The sequence below is a fragment of the Cynocephalus volans genome, chromosome 13, assembly GCF_027409185.1.
Source record: "Cynocephalus volans isolate mCynVol1 chromosome 13, mCynVol1.pri, whole genome shotgun sequence".
In the NCBI taxonomy this organism is placed as follows: domain Eukaryota; kingdom Metazoa; phylum Chordata; class Mammalia; order Dermoptera; family Cynocephalidae; genus Cynocephalus; species Cynocephalus volans.
The window spans coordinates 81753235-81779701 of NC_084472.1; the positions used below are offsets into that span (position 1 = coordinate 81753235).

The following is a 26467-nucleotide window of genomic DNA, read 5'->3' on the forward strand; positions in this document are numbered from 1 at the left end:
AATTGAAGAAAAATGTTATGATTGATTTACTAAAAAGAAAAAAAAAGGAACAAAAGATTGAACAAATTGAGTATGCTCAGTGTACTGAGTTGCATAATTTCGTAAAAAATGATGCACAGTGAAGTAAATGTGTTCAGGACAGAATAGCTTAAATGCTGGGTACCTGTGATGGTATAAATAAGTGTACAGTGAAATCTCCAGATATTTAGAAGAATCTAACATCCTCCCTAGTGTAAATACAAAAGCAAACTGGATAAATTACAAGATATCATTAGGCCCTGTGAGTGGGCAGAAGTTTTAACGCGCTAAGAAAAATAATAAAATTTATATTTTATAGAAGATAATGAACTCTGAACTATCATGTCTCAGAAAAAGCGTCTGAGATATATTATTTCTTAGAGATAGCCTGGTATCACTACCCACACAGGCAAAAATAAAATTTTAAACCTTGTAGAAAGAATATCGGATATAAAATGGTGATTCTATCCCTAAGAGGTATTCTCTTCTCATTTTAACCAATATGTATGAAAACACAGGAGTCTATATTTGGTCTGGCCACCAATACTTAGTGAGAAAGTGAGGGGAAAGCTGGAAATGTTTCAAAGAAGGGCACTGGAAACCATCAAAGAGATGAAGATCCTTCTGCAGAGAGAAATCTTAATACTTGCTATGGTTTGAGTGTGTCCCCCAGAATTCATGTGCTGGAAATTTGGTCCTCAGTGTGGCCAGGTTGGGAGGTGCGGCCTTTAAGAGGTGATTAGGCCATGAAGAGGGACTAATATCACTCTTGTGGGACTGGGAGTGAGTGAGTTACTGCTCTCTTGGGACTGGATTAATTACGTGAGAGCAGGTTGTTGTAAAGCACGGTGGGCCCTTGTGTTTTGCCTCTGTTGAATGCCCTCACTTGCCCTTCCACTTTTCAGCTGTGTTATGATGCAGATGAAAGCCCTCAACAGAAGCTGCGGGCCGTGCCCTTGGACTTCCCAGTTCCAGAACCACGCACCAAATACTTTTCTTTATAAATTACCCAGTTTCAGGTATTCTGTTAAAGCAACAGAAAATAGACTAAGACAATACTTTTAGATACTTCAAATTGGAAAGTTGAAATCTAAGAGACGTTATGAGAGAAATCTACGTAATCATGCAAGGCATGGTTAAGAACAAATAAACTTTTTCAAGAAATCCTGAAAAACTAGAAAGTGGAATCACCCTCTCACAATGTTAAAAGCTAAATTTGGGATACAAATATAAACTCTTTTTTTAGTTTACACAACAAATCATAAACTTAGAGAGCTCATTGCTTACAAGAAGTGGTATTTAAATAAATGAATGTATGAATCATCCACAGAGAAAGATTTTTGAGGGAATATTCCTGAGTTTGGGGACTTAGATCGTGAACAACTCTTCCTCCACTGACAGGAAAAGAAGATCCAGATAAATATACTCCTGCTTGGATCCAGGTTGGCACCCTCCCTCCACTTTTTACTATGGAATATTTCAAACTTACATGCACATCAATCACCCAGTATCAACAATTATCAACTCACACTCAGAGTGTTTCATCTACAACCCACCTACTTCCCCTAAAAACGCTGCTAGGATTATTTTGAAGCAAATCTCAGTATATCATTTCATTCATGGATATTTCAGTATGTATCTCTAAAAGATGAGGATTTTTTGTAATCATAACTGCAATATCTTAATCACACAGAAACATAATATCAGCAAATAGAAGTCGGCAATTTTTATTTTCTAAAGAGCAGCTCAGTTTATAAACTGCTTTCTGTAAAGATACCTAAACTGATATAACCTTTAAATCCTTTACCTTGGGGCAAACATCTGTGATCTCTCTATTTTCTGAATGTCTTTAAAATGAAAGATTCCCATCCTTACTAAGGACTCACTAAGTACAAGGTCAAATCTTTGCCTCAAATTATCATAATGATACCTAAGATTTTCTTTTACCTGCTAGTGCCAAATTTCCACCCTTGCAAAGACGCATCTGGAATAGGCCATTATTCAGTTCTTGGAGCCTCTGTTGCTTTGAGTGTCCTTACAAGGCCTCGCATTCCTATAATTCTTCAGAGTCATCTCTCAGCCCCGGTCTTGCTTTATTTTATTTTTTGTTCTATTTTATTTAAACATGAGTACCTAAATCTGTTGGCCTAGTGATAGTGAATGAGGGCAGATGAGGCCTGAGGCAAGCCTGACATAAGCATCTTGGGAAAAATGGAGCGATTGTTATCCAACAATTAACCTTTATTTCAAGGGCATTTACTTCCTATATAAAGGTTGCTGGGTAACCTACAGATGTCAGTATTGAGGTCTATGGTATCTCCTCTCTTAGTTGGAATTGAGTGATTAGGAAAGGTTACAAGGATCTGAAAAATCACATTTAGAGAAAATATGGTTGGAATCGTTACAAAACCACGCATATAACAGCAGAGCCTAAACACTGAGGTGAAGAGTATTTTATTAGAATGTGTGTGCAAGGATTTGAGAATAAATGTTATATAAGAAGGTCTTTCCAATTTTACTAACTTTTGTACAGTTAAAGAAATGACATATAAGCATAACATAAAATCTAATTAAATATAGCTTGATGTAATAATATTATATGGTTTCACAAAACATATTTTATTGTAAACCCTGAAACAAAATGGTAAAGAGCTTCTGTTGGGTAAAACGTACCTATCCCCAGTGTCCAGGAAACTTAACAAACAATGGAGAATAATTTTTTTTCAGCTGTTAGTTAAAGATAATTTCTGTCATACTCAAGTGTTTGTTAGTATCAAGAGCTAAAAATTTTTCAAAATGTTTAAAATGTTTCGTACAATGTTATAAAGGAAAAAATGTCCCTGATTAGGAAATATTTTAAACTACCTTGAATAGTGTTAATGATTTTTTGAAAAGACATAAATATTCCCTGTATGCAAAAGAAAAAATCAAAATACAATTTTAATTCAAAATGCCTACATGCTTAAAACGCAAGGGAGTATCACAAACTCTGATTACTAAGGTATATTTTTTCCAATGTAATGAATGGCCAACATGGTGAAATGTCATTGATTAATTCACTCATTCATTCAATATTTATTAGATGCCTTCCAGGAGTTACGTTGAGGACACAACAATGAAAAGACAGTTGCTGCCTTCTTGAACCTTAAACTCTATTGAGACATTTCATAACTGCATGAATCTCAATCACTGCATGCAAACCTTGTAAATCTGGGAGTCAAAAGTTCTCAGAGTCATGATGAACTCAGAAATTCCTATAGTGAGTTGCAGTAATGGCCCCTAGTAGAATTGTCCATAAAATATCTGATGCACATATAATTTTTATGGAAGTTAAATAATTCATAAGTGGTACCTAAAACAGTAATTCTTAATACAGAGGACATGATATGATCATAGACAGTACATTTTCATTACTAAGATATTTATGAAGCACAAAAGAATCTTGTGGAAAAGTAAGGCAAAAACTATTTTTACTGTTTTAATTCTTAACATGGTATCCTTGAAAGCATTTGGCTAGCACATAAACTGTGAAATTAACCATGGAAAGACAGAGCTGGCTGGTTATTTTAGTTGGTTAGAGCATGGTGCTGATAACACCAAGGTCCAGAGTTGATCGCTTTACTGGCCAGCGGCCAAAAAAAAAAAACACAAAAAAAACCCAGAAAAAAGGAAAAACAAAACAAAACACCCCCCCCCCCCAAAAAAAACCAATGGAAAGATATCAAAAAGAAAGATACCGTTGTAAGAGAAAATCTAACCAAGAATATTGGTTCTATTTTTTAAAATAAGATTTGATGTTTCTCCTGACTTTGGTTAAATATATAACATTTTGAGGAAAGCATATACAACTTTTTTTTTAAAAGTACACACATTTTACTTTTTAACCATTATACATAGAAATAAAAGATTTTAAACTCTCATTGATGTGAATACTTTTTACAAATTTCACTTGTATCTGCAGTTTACCTACATTTGATTTTAAAAAATCTCTGCAGAGCCACTAATAGAACTACCCAATTCAATACAGTGTAGTAGTTAGGAGCTGCAGCTCTGCAAACTGCCAAAGCTAGGTCTGTATTTTAGCTCAGCTAAATACAAAATTTGCTACCTTGGGAAAGTTAATTTCTTTGTGTCTCAATTTCCCTATGTGGAAAGTGGGGAAAACAATATCACCTACCTCACAGGATTTCTGAATTAATACATAATTTCATGGAATTAATACAAAAATCAGAGTAGTGCCTGGTACACAGCCAGCCCTCAAGTTCAGCTTTTATGGCGTTATTCTTACTAGTGTATAATGTAGCGATAAATGCACAATTCATGCTTCCTTCATCTAATCTTGTCTTTCTACTGAAGGATAAAGTTAAAAAGTAAGTCAAAAACTTCCAACTCTCAAGTATTTCAGCTATTGGTAAACCCTGCAAGTAAATATTCATGGTTCATTAGTTGCTCAGTTACTGTGGTGCATATAAAACAGTTCTTGGCATACTAGATTTGTCCCCTTGTAAGTAAAACACAACAAACAAAAAACCTGCCAAACAAAGGTGAACAAACAAACAAAAGCAGCCCACGAAATGAAGCAACAACAATACAACCTAACTAGGGAAGCCACAGACTCAAAAATACATCAAACCTATGTCATGGGTGAGTCTACTGGTTGCAAAGAAGTAAATGCTGGTTGATATAAGAGACCAGCCACTTACACGTAAAGGTAAAAAAAAAGTTGAAAGAAAGTACTTACAATGTTAGAAATAAGAAAATTAAAAAATAAAGAATAGGAAGAAGCCACAGATTTTGAAGTGATTTGAAGCAGCAATACTCTGGAAGCACAGGAGTCTCCTGCATTGTATTCTCAACAGTCCCTTAGTTCTGGAAGGTCTTGCCAGTGGTAATGAAGTCACATGGCTTGGACAGTCCTTACATGCAGGTTTGCTGTGTTGAATTGAATACTATTCTTAAGTTTTTCCCTAGGTAAATTCCAGATGAAAAGACAAAGAATTGATGACAGTTCTTAAATGCATAAGAATGCACTATACTATCTTACACTGAAAATTTCTTGATGAATTTGTCAGTATGCCAGGGCTTTCAAATGTTGGTTTTGAAAAGTGCATAATCCAATCCATTACTTTATCATGTCGATATCCGCCCCCCCCAATTTCCCTTGATTACATCCACATTCATTTACTTCCAATATCATCACCCTTGACTCAAAGGCCTAGGCCAAGCTACTAGAAACATTGTAATAGTTGCTAACTGTTCTCCCCACATCCATTCTGGTCATTGTCTGGTCCATTCTCTCTATTAATTAAGTGATATGTCTGAAATTTGCTTCAAAATAACTTCAAGGTAATGTTTGCAGTTTTAATAGTGTTCTGCAAAAGCAAGGTTGTGTCTTCTAATAGGTATCATCTTTTTGCTCTATTTATGGACAAGGATATTATTTAAAATAGGAAACCTTATCATAACAGATTTCTTAGAAAGATGATTCCTCATGCTGGATTTGACTTGCTGATATTTTAGCTAAGATTTTTTGCAGCTATATTCATGATTGAAATTGTCCTATTATTTTCTTTTCATGTAGTGACCTTTTCAGGTTTTGGTAATGTATCAGTTAAGGTTCGATCACTCTGAATGTTATAGAGCAAGGAATTTATCATGATAACTATATCTTGTACATTTTCAGGAGCTGATTAAGAAGTTTCTGCAGGGCTGCTGTCTTTGTGGCTGATGCTGGGCTTGACATCACTCTAGGCTGCTTGGCTGGCAGTTGGCAATGAGAGCTGATGTGAAAGTGGTCTGGGGAAGGCAAAGATCAATTGGAACCTGTGGGGAGAATCTAGAACAGCGTCTGTCTACCACCATCTCCATCTTCAACTATGTAGGTGACCTGAAGAGAGGCTGGTGCCCATCACCACAGAACTGTACATCCACCTGGCCCAGGACTCAGAGAAGTCCGAGGGGAAGATATGGTGGGAGCAGAACTAGCTCTAGATCTGGATGTTGCTAAATGACCAGTGACGTGCAAGCAGCTGGGGCACATGGTACCCTATACCAAACACCAGAGTGTAAAGATGGCAGCTCCTTCCACTGCCATCCAAATTTTATACTAATTTTTCTTTTCTGGCCTATCCTCACCTTGAGCAACACAGGAAAGGGAAGCAGTTCTAAACTGACACAGCACAAAGCCACCACAGGTAACCAGGTTAGTAACTCCATAAAATGAGTTCAGGACTAGTCCCTTGTTTTCTCTGCTTTCATGGTTTACATGCTAGAACTATTTCTGTCTGTAATGCTGGGTAGAAGTCATTAGTAAAATCATCCACTCAGGGTTTTTTTGAGGAAGTTTTTCTGATCATATACATATATATAAAATTATATATAAATGTAAAATACAATATGAAGGGTCTTCAAGAAGTTTATGGAAAGATTCAGATTATCTTTTAATTCTATTTTTTCACAAACTTTTTGAAATGTGTGTGTGTGTGTGTACATACATGTATAATGATTTTAGGACTATTTAGGTTTTCTCTTTTTTCTAAACTAAGCTTTGATTAATTGTGTTTTTTAGGAAATTGTATATTTCATCCAAATATTCAAAATTTTTGGCATGAGTTATTATAATATAACTGCTTACTATAAAAATTTCAGCAGCATCTGCTATTATGTTTTCTTTTTAATTCCAACTGCTGCTTATTTGTAATTGAACATTTTGACAGAGGTATACTAATCTTATTAGTCTTTCAAAGTACCCTCTTTTGACTTTGTTGATCTATATTTATTTTTTACTTTAATTTCTCCTTGTCTCTTTCTTGTTTTCTTCAATTTTTAGAAGCTGATTGTGTTCTCATAATTTTAATTTTGTGGCCTATGAGTTACTTAAAGTTATTTTGTTAATTTCCAAACATACGAGTATTTTTTTTACTAATTACATTTTGTAAATGATTTCCACAGTAATTTTACTGAGGTCAGTGGATATGATCTTTATCAGGGGTCAGCAAACTGTGTTCATGGCCAAATCTGGCTGACCACCTATTTTTATAAATAAAGTTTTATTGTAAAAGAACAAAACCCATTCATGTACACATTATCTATGTTTTTTTTTTAGATGACTGCAGAGCTGAAAGCCCACAAAGACTAAAATATTTACTCTCTAATCCTTCACAGGAAAAATTTGCTAACCTCTGGACTGTATAATACTAGCTACTGGAAATTTACTGAGACATGCTTCATGGTCCTGTATATAATCAATTTTCATAAGTTTTCAAAATGTACATGAGGAGAATGTGGATAGAGAGTTTCATATATTAATCAGACTGACCTTTTTAACTTCTTCTTTATGTTGATATAATTTACATGTTTGCTTAATCAATCAATTACTAAAATAATTTCATTAAAATTTTTCTCTCCTTGTAGTTATGTCCATTTTTGAATTTTACATTGTGAAGCAATTTTATTGGGTAAATACGCAGAATTGTTACAGTTTCTTAGAAAATTCAACCTTTTATCATTATATAGTGGCCATCTAGTAAGTTTTTACATCAAATCTTATTTTTTTCATGTGAATATAGCAACAGCACTTTCAGTTAGTATTTTTCTAGGGCACATTTTTCTTGATCCTTTTATGTTCAACTCTTCTGAATCCTTTCATTTTAGATGGGTCATCTCTAAAAATATGCTGCTGAATATTACACAAATTCAATGTGAAAATATTATCTTTTAATTGGAAAATTCAGTCAATTTATTGTTATTTAAAAACTGCCATATTTGGATTTACTCTTCCCATATTAGTTTTATGCTTTGTATTTGTCCCACATTATCTATTTTGTTGTCTTCTTTAGTTATTTAAAGTTTATTATTTTTTTCCTTCCTCTACTCTGAATGATATATATTATACTTATGATTTAATATATATCAAGAAAATAACTATAAAAGTCAGTCACTCCATCTTAGTGGGACAGGGAAAGGGTATTGTAAATGGAAAGAGATTCCTGCAGGCTCCCGGGGTTCCAAGAGTGTTCTGTTTCTTGACTTGTATGGTGGTTATACAGGTTTCTGTTTTAGAATCTACTCTAAACTCCATAAATAAGTTCCGTTCATTTTTTTTTTTCTGGATGTGATATATTTCATGATTAAGAAAATACTAAATAACAAAAGAGCCCAGCCACAAAGTTTTTAAAATAGAGGAGAAGAAACATATCACAGAAAATATATCATCCCAATAAAAGAACAGAAGAGAAAGCACTTGGCTCTTTCTTACTCTATCTTTTGTCCAAACTGCAGTACCACTGGGGCTCTCTGCTCGTCCTGACTGCCCTAATCTGCTGAATTTCTGCTCCACAGCTGAAGGCAATGAGAGACTTTAGTTCTTTCCCATTTGTGCTGAGGAGTAACTGTTCACCTCTATGAAACAAACAGAGGATCAAGATGACCTAGGAACGTCCTCTGAGCACTGCAAGTGTGCACAGTGGAGAGGATGACAACATATGCAGATGGAAGAGTACTTAGAATGGCTGGGGAGCGGAAATGCTGACAATGTGCTTCAAGTGACCTTGGGTGATCTTTGAAAGGAAGGGAATAAGGGAAATATTGTCCGCAAGACCACAGGGAGTGCTCTGCAATAATTGTCATTACACATTATTTGGTGACTCGAGGCAGTTGTTCTGAGGAGTTTCCATGTTCTGGTATAGGGTGGCTGAGGTCATGGCTGGGATAAATTCATAAAAGGTAATTTGGGTTCTTTGTGCTAAAAGCTTTTCTGGTACAAAGATGATTCACCAAAAGCCTAAATGATTTGAAAGAATCATAGCATTTCAGAGCTAAAAGTGGACTTACACATCATCTACTTTAGTGACTTACGAATGGCTTCGAAGAGCCCTATGAGCTCATTAAAGCTAGCTCAGAGTGTGCTGGCAGAGCGTGGGGCTCTGTCTTCAAACAGTGCAGCTTCTACTCTTCCAGCTTTACAAACTGAGCTTCCAGCTTATCACAAAAGAAAGGGTCAATGGCTTAAAAACGAAAAACGACAATTCAAATGCCACTGATTCTTTCTAACTTCTTCATTTTGCAGATCAAAAGGCTGAGAGAGGGTAGGTGGTATCCTCAAAGTCACCCACAGTGTTACCAGCAAAGCAAGACTGGAACCAAGATTATCTGCTTCCTACCTAATATCTTATGTGAACAAATCTAAATCAGTGAATATAAAATGAGGAAGGCAAAAACAGATCTAATAATCAATAGCACCTATTGCATAAGGTTTTTGTGAGGATTAAATGAGTTTATAATGGTAAATGTTTAGAACAGCCCCAACACTTAAGAAAAAACTGGATTTTTCTATTTCCTAAAATGACAATGTGCTGGTCCTTTCATTCTCTTTATCCACTTTGTTCACATCGTTTTCTATCTCTCCCAACTGCCAGCTTGAAATTTTAAAAGGGTCACAAATCCATACAAGGAATGAAATCAGCAACCTTTGTTCTCTAGTCTGAGGACAACAGCTGCTGGGCAGAAAATCTGATATGCATCACGGATAAGGACTTAATGTAAGAACAATTTTACACATAATCCTTCTCCTCCCCGTAGGTCTAGCCACAAATAGTTTTATCACCACTAACCATGTGCTCATGGAAGGTTTATGCGCTGACATCAGTTAGGATGTTTTATGTTGTTATTTTTCATGAAAATTGAACGTATTTGCAGAACTAAGTCTTAAGAGCAGAAAGCATAGAAAGGTAGGAGTCCCAGGTGTGCTGGCCTTAACTCCAACTTTACAAGCCATGGTGGTATCACACCCACTTTGGCAGAGCAGCTCTGGGTGTCCTGCACGTATTCTGCCTTGGTCCAACTATCTCTAAACAGGAGGCTCAGCCCACTGTGGGGGCTGCTGCTTTTTCCTTTCTCTTCCTGCTGTTGGCTGTCCAGTTAGCTCAGATGGTTAGAGTACAGCCTTATAACCCCAAGGTCATGGGTTCGGATCCCCATACCAACCAGCTTTCAAGAAAGAAAGAAAAAAAAGATCTTTTCTCCTTTTGTTGTATTCACTACAGAGAAACAGAGTTCCTGACACTGGAGACAGATCGTGCCTCCCACTATAATCCTCTAGCAGCATAGTATGAATGAGCGAGTTGTGTGCATAGGCAAAAAAGCAAAATTTCTGTTGTTTGTTTTAATCATTCCTGCTACTTTGCTAACTAAAACAGATACTAAAGGATTGGGGCACAGCCATAATAGACAGAGTAGCTTGAAGGGTGAAGAACTAAAGTCCAGAGGTACTGTTTTCAGCAGGTATTGATTCTCGGTTCTATATCAGCCTTATCCCTTCTTGTAATACTTTCTAATACTTGACAATTTTCTGATCTGCTTCAGAGAAAAAAGAGAGCAATCTCTTGTCAGTTGGTGTTTGTGGTGTTTTCTGCTTGCTGTACACATTTCGAAGTACCATACTAAGCATTTGATTTTAAATGAATGAAGAAATAACATTTAATAATATTTGAAGTTTGGTCAGAACATTTAAAATATTAAGAATAAAAGTATATTCACTTAAAATGGGAAATCAAAAGGTGAATAAGCAGCATTCTTCACCAGAAGGAAAGCGATCTTCAAGTTAACAGCCATTAAGTAATTCTAGTTAAAGAGAAACACATAAAGGGTTTGTTTTATGGGGGGTGGAGGGGGGGATGGTATTATGACAGTTTCATGAGGTTAAAAGGAATCAGGAAAAGGGACAATAAGTTTGATTAAGAAGAAGGAGTAAAAGGCTTTACTTATAGATTCAATTTCGGGACAGTATTGAATTTCTGTCACTTGTTCTTTGATAATTAACTCTCAGAGTCACTATCCATTAACATTTATTCACAACATTAGACCAGGCACCATTAGAATAGGCACCATCCTATAAAAAAGTGGTAATAAAATCCATTTACTTAGGTTTGAATCCCCTCACTTTCCCCCTTCCTCTTTTCTTTCTTCCTTTATTCCTTCCTTTCTTGAATATTTATTAAGTGCCTGCTATGTATAGGCATTTTTGTAAGCTCTGAGGATGAAATGAGTCCCTGCTTCATGAGGTTCACAAGTCAGTAAAAATACCAGCTTGATGACCAGCATTAATAAGTCCATGTTGAATCGGTTTAGGCTTTCATGAGCGTGGGGAGAAAGTATCACAGAGTTAAGTAATTTTGTCTTACTGAGACTATTACAAAGACCCTGAAAGATAGACTGCAACCTGATACAGAGATTAGCTCTGCGAAAAGGACATTGCCTGTTTCATAATATAAAACAAACAAAATCCCACAAATGACAAGGATGAGTGATGTCAGAAGCAATGGCAGAACACCAGGGCTCACATTTTTACTTTCATCTAAGTAGATCACTAACCTTGAACAAGCTCCTCTACATTTTTAAGCCTCTGTCTTCTCTGCAGAAGAAGCATATTACCACTTACTTATGTAGAGGACAATTATGTGGCTGAAAAGGGATAATGGAAAAATGATAAAAATATAACCTATTATCATTAGAAAGTGTGAGGTAGGCCATGTCAAGTCAAAGCCTAGGAATAAAAACTGTCAAAAAAGACTGGCTAACTATACCTATTAAGTCCAATTATAGAGAATTTGAGAAACAAAGGATTCACTTTCTGATGAAGAGGATTTACTTTTACTTTACTTTTTTCCATTTCTCATCTTCTCCTCTGTCTACAATATTAACCACATAATATTTACTAGAAAAGCAACACATAGATGTACTGCAATTTAAGAAGATGTAGTATATGAAAAATTTGTATTTATAAAATGAATAGTTTATTTCCAAAGAGACTCTTTTAAGTAATAAGTTTACACAGTATGACAAAAATTTAGTAATTTACTAAAAGCTGTTTATATACAACTTATAAAGCACAACTGTGTACATATTCCCATATATATATTTCATTGATATTTTACCACATTTTAAACTTAGCTTTTAAAGTACCTAGGATTTAGGTACTTTATTATTTTGAAAAATAGAAATTCTGTTAGAATATTACTATTCTGATATTATCACACAGAACTGGATTTCTATCATCTGAGAGAACAAATGGTCAGTATTGTATCATCAGCATTATTCCTTGAGTCTGTGAAAAAATAGGCTAGATTGAGCTATGTCCTGAAAATATTAGGAATTTTCTTATACTGATGTGTTACTCAGAAATGCTACTGTCAAGTTTGTGAAGTCACCATAAGACATTCCATTTTGAGAAAGTTCTTTGTCCTTCATTATATTCCTGCCAAGCTTTCAGTAGTAAAACCTCATTTCTGACTTGAGGTTGAGATTGACTCTGACCTCTACATGCTGTTGGTGAAAGCTAGCCTCATGGATCTTGCAACTAAGTATTAATTTTCCTATTGTTTAGATCACCACTTTGTTCCTGATTGTAATATTTATAGTGATCTCATACTGACAAGCAAAGACAAAAATCATTACTTGTGATTTATTATTTTCTGAACAGAGGCTTTGCCACCTTCAGATAGCTTTTGCAGTTGCCTGATAAGGAAGCAAGTGTTCCTGGAAGCCAAAGCTCTTGGAAGGAGACTTTGTAAACCTGTGCATAGGGCTCCAAATAATTTAAAATATGGATCAGATCTTGAGGTTTTTCAATGATTCTATGAGATAATTCTGCATCCTTATTTCCAGATATAATCTCCTTGTTTAAAATGATTTATTTTTCTCTTTTCTCATAAGAAAAAAGAAAACTTTTTGTAAGATATGTCTAGTGAAAAACTATGTTTTGGTCACTTCCTGAACAGAGCAGCTGGCCGAAAGGGGCAAAGAATGTAAAGGAAAAAAGCCAAACCCCTGAGCCAGTTGACTTAGCTCTTCCCTGTTAATGTCATTATATTGCGTCTTTCCTTTTCAGCTGCCAGGGATTAAGAGAAAGGAAAACAAAAGGACAAGAGGCTTTTAAGAAGGATGGTTTGGCAGAGGATGTTAATATCCGGTGCTTTGATATGTTGGAGGTTAAGCAGCTTCAACTCTTTCTATGGCACTGACTATAAAAGAGTAACCAGAAATTTGCCATTGCATGCCATTGTAACACGGTGTTACTAACTTATCACAGAGTCTTCACAGAGTGACCCAGGTTTTCCTACAGTATAGCCGTGACCAGGTATTTGACAAGATTTGCCCAGGAAAACCCTTCTGTCCTAAGAATTTCTGTCAAGGAAAGTTTCTTTGACAATGTAAGATCATAGAAGAAATTCCTGCAAGAAATTTTTAAACTCCCAACTCTGCATTAGCTTTCAAACCAGAACATTCTGTCCAGATCCTGGCCACACTAGCCGAACTCCCTGTATTGCTTTGCTCCAATCCTAGGTAATGGCTCAGAATGTCCTGCTTTCTTTTGTGAAGCTCATCAGAGAGAGAATCTGAATAACAAGCATATCTTGAACCTTAAAGGCATAAAATAAACTACTTATTTTTGCTTATATTTTTGGCAAACTTTGCATTTTATACACTTTTTAAATAGTTCAAATATTCTATTATCCTTCCTTCTGTATGGAAAGGTCCAGTAGACAGACCACATGCACGGCACAGAGAACTTATGAACTTGAGGCTTGATTTTGCCCTTCATCCCTCGCTTACTTGGTGTGAAAGGCCATGGAGTGGAAGAGGCCATTGGTTAAGAGTAAAAGTTCACTAGCCTATGGGATCTGGGCTAAAATTCTGCTTCTTTCAGTTACTACCTGGAAAAGTTGACTACTGAACCTTTCAGAGCTTCAGCTGATTATTGTTAAATTGACATATACATAAAACCAACCACTTAAGTTCTGAAACTGTTTACGTAAAGAGCTAACATGATGGGATAGAACACGTGCTTAGTAGACATGCCCTGGTATTATTGTGTGCTTGTAGCAACTGTTGGACAAACACAATTTATCATAATTTACTATCTATTCTTACTACACTTCTTTGTGTTACTAAGTTGTGGGCAGTTTTATATTGATGTTGAATGTTTACAAAGTATAATATAAAGAGCTAACATTTATGGAGTGTTAACTATATGCCAGACATTGTGGTAAGTGGTTTAGGAAATAACTTTTATCCCATGTAAGGTTTATATTAATCATCTAGAGTAAAAATCAGTATCTCCACTTTACTGATGAAGAAACTGAGGCCTACATATGTTAAGCAACTTTCCTAAGATCACACAGCTAGAAAGTGCTAGAACCATGATAGAACAATTTATGTCTGCGTAAATATCTATGATATTGGCAATGTGATTTTAACCTCCATTTTCTCCTATTTAAGGTCTTTTTTTATTCTACAAATATTTGCTGACTTTCTTCAATAGCCAAGGCATTGTTTTTCCTGTATGCCCTTGATAGTTATTTCAAGTACCAAGTGACTTTTTGTCTAGTAAATTGTAATTTCCCACTCCAGAATAACCACAGTTTTGATGAATCTACTTTCCTTGTAGTTCTGTTTACAATTCAGTCTTTATTCAAGTATTTGGCAGGAATCACATATTTGTCTTATGAGCCTTAGGTTAATTACAAACCACTTTTTATTCCTTCTAAATAACAGAAATTTTTTCCTTCTAAAAATAACATTTTCCTCCTAAATACTTTGTCTTGCAAAAGTAACAAAATAATAAAAATATTTATTATAATGCTATAGAACTGGGTTTGTGGTTATTTGTATCCTGTCTGATCAGAGTGTCTTTGTTTACCTGGGTGACTTGGGCCATGCCAGATAGTCTAAGCTGACAATGTGACTTATGGGGGAGAGAGGCTTGGTCCTTGTGATATAAGCTCAACCTCTGAGGCTCTGAGGTGTCGGGGTTTGAGGGGGCGGGGCTGGAGACTAAAGTCAGCCATGCAGTGATCAATCATGTCTATGTGACCAAGCCCCAGTAAAACTCTGGACACTAAGGGGGGGGGAAATAAGCTTTAAATGATTATAAAAAATTCAATCATTGAATCCAATTAACTTTAATAAGTTAAAATTATTTTTAAAAAAATTATCATCAGACCCAGTAAACCCTAAATCTTGAGCTTACTTAAACAGATTTCCCTTTCTTTCACATTCTTAGAAGGTCATACCAATTAGATATGCAAATATTCTTTTAGGCCTTAGCATTCACTATTCTGGAGATTTTCTCTCCAACCCAAACTGGTCTTGTTTTGTTGGTTTCTTTGAGTAACGGTAAGTAGCCATAAAACTTAGCTCCTATAATAGATTTTAATAGCTGAGTAATTTCATTATAACTACAGTGTGTGGGATAGAGATGCTTATATTTTCATTTAGCTGCTTTTCTTTTAGATCTTGGAGAGTCACTATAAAAAAGTAGTCATTCTTTCCCAGACTCAATAGGTCTGCAATTCTGTGTATTTGAACTCTAAAGGAACTAGCATTCTTTCTTTCTCCAAATTTACCATTCTGGATCACAGTTCAAAAGGGAAATAAGACACAAGGCTTCCAAATTCAAGAATTTATTTGGCATATCACTTCAATCTAAAAATTACTTACTCTTTTCATTTGATGGATGATAGAAATTATCATTTCTCTAGTGAATGAGGTAGAGTTTGGCAAACATAAGCGATCATGAATCTACTTAATCATTAATCAAAAATGTGTTTGATTATTACTGAGGAGTTAAGTCATTCACAAAATCACAATTGCTTCTGCAGTTGTTATTTAACCACTACCGTAGTGTGTTGAAGCCTCTTTAGAAGAAGGATGACTTCCTTTCACACTTTGGCAGACTAAACTTATTCAATCTACTAACAGGGGACCTTATAGTGTTACGATAGTCAACAGCAGATTTTCAATGGATGGGCCTTAACTTTAATTTTATCCTTGTCAGTTTCCATTTAAATCAAGCTGCACACTTGACAGCTGAGGTGAGCAGTCCTTCTATTTAAGAACGTGAATGGTGTTTAGGTGTTCAATTTCAGACTGTTTGTACTCTGCCCATAGTTTAAGACTATAAGCCTTCTGGAAAGAGTCTATGTATTTCCAAAGGATTCTATTTTACTCAGTAGGTTACTGGTGACATGGAAATTTTAGCTGCCCTGATGGAGAGAGTATGCCTTCGTGCCATTTCACATAATTATGCACATTCCTGACAGGCCCCAAATGTTTGCTATTCAGTCTCTAATCCCTAGGAAAGAATGTTGAAAGGATATTCACTTATGACTCATATTATTGGATGGTTAGGTTCTGTAAAGATGCATGTAATTTAAATAATATTTTAAATAGATGGGGACGGTTTAGTTTTGTACATTATTTTATCCCTTCCTTCGAAAAAATATTTCTCTTAAAGCTCAGCTTATGAAGATGATGAAAGTTGAGTTACTTCATTTAAAGAGGGGAGGAGGCCCTTAGGAACCTGTCCCCTCACACCTCCCTAGCTTCTCAGCCCCCAGGGCTCTTCTAGAAAGCTCTTAAATCTACTTAGAGGACATATTTTTTAAATCTTGTCCCTAGGTAACCAATGGGAATTATAGAACCAAGGAGGAAAAAGAAATCATTCTAATATATACATATGTTCACCCTTAACTTAAATTTCACAGAGTGAAATTGTTTAATCACAGACCAGCTGGCATATCTTTGGGTAGTAACAATTTAACAACTTATGAGACTCCTTAAGCCTCCCCCTCCTGACCTGATATTCTTTGATCATTTCCAGTCTAAAAAGCCAGTGGTCTGCTCTGTAGCCTTGCTGAGGGAAGGTTGGTAAGAATGAATGACTTGTTTCCTATGCAGCTGGGGAAGAAAAAAATGCCAGAACTTCTACCAAGCCCATAAGCAAACTCTTTTTCTTTTCCCTTTCTTTCTCCTTTTTTCCTTCCATCCTTCCTTCCTTCCTTTCTTTTTCTTTCAATCTGAGAGTGGCTTTGGAGGAAGAGGCATTTCAAATACTCCACCTGCTTTCAATGACATAGTTTTTCTTCACACTAAATAATCTTTCTTTTCTCCTCTCCAGTTTAGAAAACAGCTTAAGCTAAACGTGTTAAACTTGTTGCAGGGATCCACAAAATTGTCATGGAGCACTCTGAGGATATGCACTACTGAGTCCATGTCAGGCAGCATTCTGTATTCTCTGAGAAGCAGTTCATGAAATATATATCATAATATATAAAATCATTACACCAAGGAGTTTGTAAAATACTTATTGTGGTAATTATTTCCATCATTAGCTAATGACTCTTCTTTCATAAGCTGAGTCCAGTAAAGGCATTAGAAAGCTTTTAATAGAACTATTTACCTTTGGATGTTTAATTTGAGAAGATGTGTCTTTATTTTTCCCATTGCTACCAGCCTCTCAACTATGTATCTTTATTTGTAATATTAACACTTCGACCTTTGTTCCAGATGAACCAAGCTTGTTTAATTCCACATTCTAAATTTATCCTCTTTTTTTCTTTATCTTCACCTTTGTTTCATCTCCACTTCTACATAACCAGATATGTTCTGCCTTTAAATTTCTGTCTCAAGTTCACCCTTCCCTGTGAAATGCCTCATACTCTCAGGAGTCCTCCCTCAGTCTTTTCCCCTCCTGACTTCTAAGAGACTATCAATTGCAAAACTTAACTTTTCGGTGTAGCACCTCATAATTTTCTATTTGTTTGCTGTTTGGTTGTTTTACACGTGCACGGTTTGGCTTCCCTTATCTAAGTCTTTCTTCTTTTACTCAAAAAGCATGTATTATATGTGGTAAAAATATATATTATATGGATAGAAATTATATACATAATACATATTATATATTTTACATATTATGAATTAGTTATATATATATATAACTAATATACGTTGATAATGTACGTATGTGTAGCACACAACATTTGCCAGAAATAGAGTTAGTATCCAAGTATTTACTATACTGAATTAAATCCAAAACTGTATCAGTTATGTCAATGAATAAGAAAAATAGCTTATTTTAATAATTTGCCACCTTCTAAAAGAGAGAGTTATCTTCTAAAAGAGATAGGGAAGCAGAAAAATAAGATATAGTTTTCATTCTTTCACTGTCCTTATAATATAAAAATCTTAAAAGAGTTGACTGTATCAATGTCACCTATCAAAATACACAAAACTCATTCTGAAATTTTTTTACCAAAATATGTCATTTTTCAAAAAGCTTAGTAATAAGCGATGAGAATACTTGTTCCCTTCATAAAAATATACATATTTTTTTTAACAACACAACTCTGAGCCTTAAGATAAAGCTTTTGGTAAGAAATATACATAAATAACAGGTTGAGAAGTGAAAAAGTAGGGAGTAAAAGTGGGTAACTGAGATTTTTTGAGCATCATGAGTAAGGATATATGCACAATTGTGGGAGAAAACATGTATATTGTTAGTATAGCTTTTATTTAACCGACATATCCCAGGCAGAGCTATTCTTAGATTCATACTCTTGCCTCTGTAGTCCCATAGCACCTTCTTTAATCTTGTAAAATAGCATTTACCGTGTTTCTTAATTACTTATCTGTCTCTCTCCCGCTAGACTATACACACCCTTAGGAAAGGGACTGTGGTTTGATTGTATATTTTATTCTTAAGCCCTATCACAGTGCCTTTGACCTAGGAGATACACAAATAAACGTTGTGTAAGTATGTTGTAAGCAATAAATCAGCAAGTAATAGAATGACTAAAGGAAGGAAGAAAGGAACAAAAAGGTATGAATAGAATTTTCATAGGAAAACAGATCCCTCCTAAGCTATCACCAGCTATGTCAAGTTCTTTAACTCCAGAAATTCCAGCATTCTTCCAAATCCAGAGGAAGAGGAAAGCCATCAATATGTTAAAATTTGGTGAAGTATTTTCTAAACTTGGAACTTAGTTCCCAGATTCCATTTTTAATTCACAGAATTATAATGCTCTCTTTCAAAAAAAAAATGTTCTGGCATTTCTGAAAAATAGTAGAGCTTGGACAAAATTAAATCTTCTTTTTAAAAAAAATTTTAGTAGCACTTTTGATATAAGGTCATGTCTTTTGTGATATAAGAGCAGTTCTACTGATTCCAGTTTATTCTTATATATAGTCGTTCCACCTAAGTATAGAAAATGTGTTCAAAAACTCACACATCTTCAGGATGTTTTTATACCTTTATATAGTGAACGCCATTAAAGGCGTCATCTACAGATTTGCCTCCCGAACCTTATTGCTGCTGAGATTCTGAGAAATATTTCTAACATAACTAACCTTGTGCACAATTGACAAAGCATTACCAAAAATCACATGAAACAAGTTGTGTCTCAGAAACAGGTACCATGAATATTACTGCTGCCATCATTGGCGGCATCTACTGTAAAATTAAATTCCTAAAGTTGGTTTTAAACCTAGGAGGGACACTAAATTAAAAAAAAAAAAAAGAAAAGATGTTATATAAAATTCTACCTGCTTTTCTTATTCTGGTTACATTATTTTCCAAAATGACAAGTTCTTTGCCATTTGACTTGAGGTGGCACATTTACACAGTATCCTATTTCCAAGTGTGAACCATAGATCTGACAAAAAATAATTGCATCCTTAATGGCAATCCTAAACCCAAACTTATAAAATCACAAGCACAAATATTCTATCAGATGATTCTGCATACATTTTGTGTTCTACATAAAGTCTCAACCATAAAAGGAGTGCCTGAAGAGGTTGAGTGTCACCACATTATTTCTCAAGCAGCTCACAGAGACACATTACTGTGATGAATTTTCCATAATCCAAAACTTGGTTCATGGCCTTGAAGGCTCAGAAACATGATCTATCAGCAGGGCTGAAGCAAACTCACATCTCAGAAGCGTACTTACAACACAAAGAGCGCAAAATACTAAAGATTGATATCAAGATGCAATATATTTATTTACAACAAGAACTATAAATGTCACATGAACTGGAACCCTCCTGAGGGCAAGCTAGCACATTTTCTTTTTGTGGGCAGATCTAGATGAGGAGCCAAATCATAATCAGAAGGCTGCTTGGTGTTTAAAAAAAATAAAAATAAAAAAAAAAGTGGAACAAAAGGAATACATTAAATCAAATACAAGACTAGAAATGAGATTCTGGCCCTACTACTTCCTCATTTACCTTGCTATTTCACAGTAGAGATAGGTAAGTGACCCACCAGGCTCACTAAGCAGCTAAGAGTTCCCCTCCCAGGGGTGGCCTTGGCTGGGAGCTGCAAACTTGACCTGTGTGGCTAATCAATCCTGCTGCTGACTGACACGTTAATATCTAATTGTGGGACACACTCAGTTACCCTCAGGTAACATCTGCTCTGTCTGCCAATGCTACTTAAAGGCATCATCAGATTCATTCTTTCTTTTCTTTTAAAAAAATTTTGTTGTCATTTCTTTCTTTTCTTTCCACATCACTACCACCAAGCCAGTCTATGTCCTTACCTTTTATAGCAAGGTCCTAACTGGTCTAACTACTTCAATCCTGCCCCATTGTCCAACTCCAAAGATTATGATAGAAATCTACCTTAAATTCCAGTTACATACATGTCCTTTCTTACACCAAAAACTCTCGGTGACTCCTGTTGCCTTCAAAATTAAGTCAGAATTTCTTAGCCTGTCATTTAAATCCTTTCACATCTTGGACCAAGTTATTACTATTTCTCTACTTCATTCCTGGGGTCAACTCAAGATCTGCCTTCTTTGTGAAGTTATCTCTGTAAGTCCAAACCTGAAACTGACCCTTTCATTCTTTTGACTCATCTGGCATTTAGTATACCTGTAAAGTGATTATTATACGTAGATATCCTGTCTCCTCAATTAGAATATAAACTACTTATGGGTAGGAGCAACACATTTTGCCTTTTTTGTGCCCTGTATCTTCAGTGTCTTAATATAAGGGGTGCTCAAAAAATAGGTTCTTACACCTGGTCCTGTCTACTTAGAGGCAAAACTGCTGAACTTCAGAGCGTAAGATACAACTTGGAAAGTATTGCCCTTAGAGAAGAGCTGTCTCTTGAAGGTCCTTGGGATATTAGTAGCTCATGGCTTCTTCTAGGCCTTAGAAGTAATCTCACCAAATTAATGTATTCCTCCACGTCCTCATTCACTCTCGGCACTATTTAATATTATAGTTAAAAACACCTTTTAATTCCTGTTAGTCTCACAGTCAGTCTCAAAGTATAGTGCTAGCTCTAAAAATAGACTAGACCTCTAATATATAGAGATGGAAATCAGGTCATTTAACAGGAAGAATGAAGCAGAAGGTAGTTATATAGGAAAACAAAATAAAGAATAGGTCCTTCAGTATGATGGTGGTGTTAATAAAAGGCTTCCCAGTCAAAAAGATAGATTTGTAAAGTTTATTGAAATAGCAAAGCATTCAAGAAAGAAATAAGACATTTTGGCTACCAATTAGCTTTTCAGCATTCTTGTGTGTAATCATACCTTAGTCTCAAACCTGATTGGAACATGGTTTTAAAAAAACACCCTACATTCATCTAACACAATGAGCTGATTTGCAATAGTATGGAGAAAAACTAATAATTCCTTTTATTTCATACCAAAGTATACTGTTTATGGGGAAGATATCCAGAATGTTATCAAAAGGGTCTTCTGTGATTATGAAAGACATAAAAATGCACACATCATCTCTTATTTCATGGAATTTGGCAACTCCACAACAGAAATGTTGGGGAGCAATTTGGTTAAGCCTTGAAAGTGAGAATGAGAAACCTAATTCAAAGTGGCATAAAGGTGATAATCTTTCCTAGGAAGGTGGAAATTGCTGCATTAAACAAAGATAATGAAGCCTGATTAGTTAACTATAAAGATACAAACAAAATAAAAATAGTGTAATTATAGTAAATAAAAGAAAAAGCCATATTAAAATGAAGAAAGTAATAATTTCCTGGACAAGAAAGAATTAACTCTTAGTTGTAGCAAATTAAGAAAGAGTTTTTGTAAAATCCCTGATTTGGTCTCCTAATGTTAAAATAAAATTGGAGACTAATTATGTTTATATTGGAGAAAATTATAATAATATATTCTATTATTTACTATATAGATTAATGTCTGATATTGAAAGGCAGAATTTTGTTAAATAGATGTAACATTAAAAATAATACAACACAAAATTTTGAAAAACTTTGTTCCATTTTATATTTGTAAGAAAAGTGTTTTTTATTAGTGAGTATTGATTTCCTTCTTTCTTTCCTTCTTGGGACAAAATCCTGGAGTTTTAAAATATCTTAAGGTAGAATCGTAAGAGCAGATGGAAACATGGAAGCCATTTCATTTACTCCATGACTTCTTAGCAAAAACACATTAATATCAGCCTAGAGAGGGGACAATTGTTTCTTTTTATTTGTAAATATATACAAAAAGGAGCTTCCATAGTCTCCTCTAAACCCCTTGTCAACCCCCCAAAAATGTGTCTTCTTTTTAGCCAGTATTTCAGGTTTTGACAAGGCAATTCTCATAATACATAGACACAATTTGACTATGAAGTAACTAGCTATAGGCTGCCTATGAGAGTAAAGTTTAACACCGTATGATCATATAATCTGTTTATAACCAGAAATATGGCTTTTGTTCTAAAATCTAGTTTTCTATGTTTGCTGTTTTGTACACAAATATTCTATTTACCAACTGAATTTTTTTTTTCAGTTGGATCACATACTGTGTTTGTCACATTTACAATTATGCCTGTTCTGAAGCAGAGCTGGTAGGTAAAGAATTAAATACTGTCTATTTCTTCTAGGTCTTATCTTTCCCGTAAGAATTTCATATTGGCATTTAGATTTTTCTCACTTTGAGTGAGTACGTAAATTCCTTTCTTTGCATAAGGGCAATCTTCCTAAGGAAAAATGTATTCATTTTTACACCTCACGCACACACAAAATTTTCCACCTTCATTCAACTTTCCATGTGCTGACAGAGTAACTTAGATTTTAAAATAAATTATGTCACAAATTGAAAAACAGATTTTAAGGAAACCAGATTTTAAGAAGACAAGCTTTGTACTCTAAGTGCTCTTTTTGTAAAAATCTACATTCTCTAATTGTGTGATAGTAAATTTTGATTCTGAATATTTAAGCTTCTTTAGAGGTATTTGGGCTGTAAAATATTCATGCATGCCTGCTGATTTTCAAGTCAGAAATGAATCTAAAGACTATAAGAAATTCAAATGTCACTTTGAAGCCCACCATATGAATTGTTTTTATTGTACAAAATATTGGTCCAACAGAATGTAAATGGTTTTACAACCTTCAAATCTATGGTTAAAATTATTATTTCTCATGGATGCACTTGGCTACACATATAAAATTTGTTAATTCACGTTCCTATCCTTTTATAATCAATTTTTCACAAACTGAGCAAAGCAAGAACAATTTCATCAGGAAAATAAATGTTACTAATCTTCATTTTTTGTGCTTTATTTTAGAATCAAATGGTTAATCTTATTAAACTAAAGTTGTGAAAAACAAAATCATGAAATCCTCTCTCTATAACAATTATTTTACATATAACTAAAGATTTGATTTAGAATTATACAATCCAGGTACATGTTAAAGGACAATTGAAGTGCAATCAGTTACTTCTAAAACTAATCTCTAGAACTATGACTTGGCAAGTGAGATGTTTAAAGTTTTAAAATATTTATTAATAGAAAAAAATATATTTAATAGTATGTTTCCATTAATCTATTTTGCAATGATATCTTGATTTTAACCCAAACCTTTACATAGAAAAGGAATTTTCTTTTTCATAAAGCCAAGAAGTGAGTTACAAGTATTTTCCTTAAGGAAAGTTTATAAAATATTGACTTTGAAGCAGTGCATAAAGAAAATATGCTATGTTTTCTTGTATTGTGAATCAAACAATAGTTAAACTCAACTTGAAACAAGAGAGCGTTATCATAAACATACCTTGTCCTTGGGTTACTCCATAAAATTCAGCTGCAATTCTTGCCGCTTCCTTGCGGTTGCCTTTCACGATGTAGAAATGACTAAGGATGGCAAGGCTGATTTTCACAAAAAGCTTAAAACAGAAAAGTGAAAGTATTGTGAAGTAAACATTGGATAACTGTTGAGCAAACGGTCGGCTTTCTTCTAACACCGACATTGCTGCAGAAGAATCTGCGGCAGTCTTTAGTGAGATCCAAGTCTCAAATGTGCCTGGCTCTAGTCCGGGATGTTCCTGAACAGCTGGTCCTGAGGAAAGAAAATATCAGCTGGTAATGATGCCTACGGCTCAAAATATTTATACTGTCCACAAAAGTTCTTCGCAAACTCCTATTGGTCTGAAAATATTCCACGGAAGCAATTGCATCACATGCCACAAGACGCCTGACTTTCCATTCTCAATCTAAAATGACACCCCCGCTCCCCTCCTCTGAATTTCCAAATCCAAATATTGAAATATACATACATATTTACTTCCTGTTTTCTATCTAATTATCAAGAATAACTTGAAGACGTTGTGTATGGGGTCCCACTGTTGATGTAAATGATATTCATAATATCCAAATAAAGTTAAGTCCATCAGTTCAAGGCTTTAAAGTGGTGCTATTTGTAGACCATGAGCTAAATCAGCAAATAGTCCATGACTTGGACCTTAATGACTACTCATCAAATTAGCCAATTATGTTGTTTTCACGATTGTTAGGAAAAAAAAATCTTATTTTTCTTACAAGTGATTAGGTTGGAACATCACAGATTAATAATTTTATGTATTCATTCATCCAGCAAACACTTTTTAAGCACCTGTTACCTTCAAACATTTTGCTAGATATCGGGGTGACAAAAATTAATGTAATGATCCCTGCTACAAGGATCTCATAGTCTAGAAGAGGAAACAGACAAGAAATCAGATAAATGCAAGACAGATAAGGGCGGGGTATCATGGGAGAAAAAAAGAGGAGGAACTTAATCCTGGTAGGGAAGCATTAGAAGAGTCTTCCTGAAGGAGGTGGGCTATCTAGAAGAATTGTCAAGTAAACACAAGTGTTTCATCAAGACTATTCAAAACCGAACAAAACAATATACATTTTAGGCCTAAAATCTTTGTTAACCCCAATGTGATTTATTTGTGAATGAATTGTGACTGTACGTATGGGTATCCTTAGGCAAGCTATATTTTAAAAGAGAAATAGAGTAAATTATTAAGAAAAATAATATAGAGTGGCGCTATCTTGGCATTGAAGCCAAAAATAATAAGCCACGATACAAAATATCATGTTATACAGAAAGCTTATTTATATATTTATATGACCAGGTTTGGGGCCCATTTGTTGTGTTGCTTCTGAATTCTGATGAGAAGTTCCAAAATAAAGAATAATGACAAAGACATAAGAAAATAGAAGTAGCTCTTCTTGAATAAAAGAGATTATCAATGATTGATTATATTGGTAAGTAAGCAATTTACCTGGGTGTATACTTTTTATGCTGTGTATCTGGTCTGATTAGACTGATTTACATGACACATTCCTAAGACAGAGGTGAAATTGCTGTAAAATAAATGTGTTAAATAAAGCAGGCTGCTTTTTTCCCTAGTGAATAAGAGGCTCCCAGAAAAATAAATTAGATCAATATATTAGAAAGAAATTACCAAGATCGTTACGAAAATGGCCCTTGGTATCATTTTCAGAGGCAGAATACCAGCTGAGGAGCCATTAATGGGACCCAGTGTGCCATTTCGTATGTGTTTGGGGAAGCAGTGACAATTAACTTCAGAGAATCAAAGATAAATTGTGTTCCTCTCTTTTACTAGCAATGATGCTGTTCCAGTTAAGTAAACCCGTGACAATTTCGCTGCAGTGAGTCTTCCCTCTGGCATGGTGATGCCTGTCCACACACTGGAGAGGTATGCCTGTGGGCAGCTGAACCATCACAGTGCCCTGAGTCACTGCAGACTTCCACTTTAGTGCTTTACAATCGGAAATAAAACCCGCCTTAGTCATGTCTAGGTGCCTGTCTAAAGTTTCTTTCCTTTCTCTTTCCCAGTAAGTGCTATTATAAGTAATTATCTCCACATTGGCTGATTAGGAGCCTGAATTCTTTTGGGTCAAGAAACACCTATTTAACTAAGGCCGCTATGATTGGTGCATTAAGTTTAAATCTTTATAGTTTTACTATAGGAGTAGAAAAATACTACTGTACAATATTTATGTATAGATGTCGGGTTTTATTTTCATAAATTTCTTGATTCTCACTTCTATTTTCTGGGTTGGTATACTCTCTAAATTTTACCATCTCTAAGTGTGTTAATTACTAAATAAAAATTAATGCTGAATAAAATCTCATAGTAAGTGAACTCATCAAATATAAATCGGATGCTGTATTTTTAATATTATAGATGCTTCTAAATAACACCATGAATAACTATTAATATTTAGAACACACAGGAAAAGTATTGTGAATCTATTTTCCTGGCATTAGCACCTACTTAAAAATAAAATATTGACTAGTAATTTAAATTATTTATTGAGATAAATGCTTTTATAATTTCTTTGT

General features: G+C 34.8%; 1 protein-coding gene across 1 annotated transcript in view; it reads right to left on the reverse strand.

Annotated features, from left to right (window-relative positions):
- The window catches only part of ASB5 (ankyrin repeat and SOCS box containing 5), a 46890-nt gene extending 22692 nt beyond the window's left edge, over nucleotides 1–24198 (reverse strand). Inside the window, exon 1 of the mRNA XM_063076615.1 lies at nucleotides 23882–24198. Within this exon, the coding sequence (XP_062932685.1) occupies nucleotides 23882–24077 (196 nt within the window). The 5' untranslated portion in view covers nucleotides 24078–24198. The remainder of the gene's footprint in view (nucleotides 1–23881) is intronic.
- Nucleotides 24199–26467: the final 2269 nt, after the last annotated feature.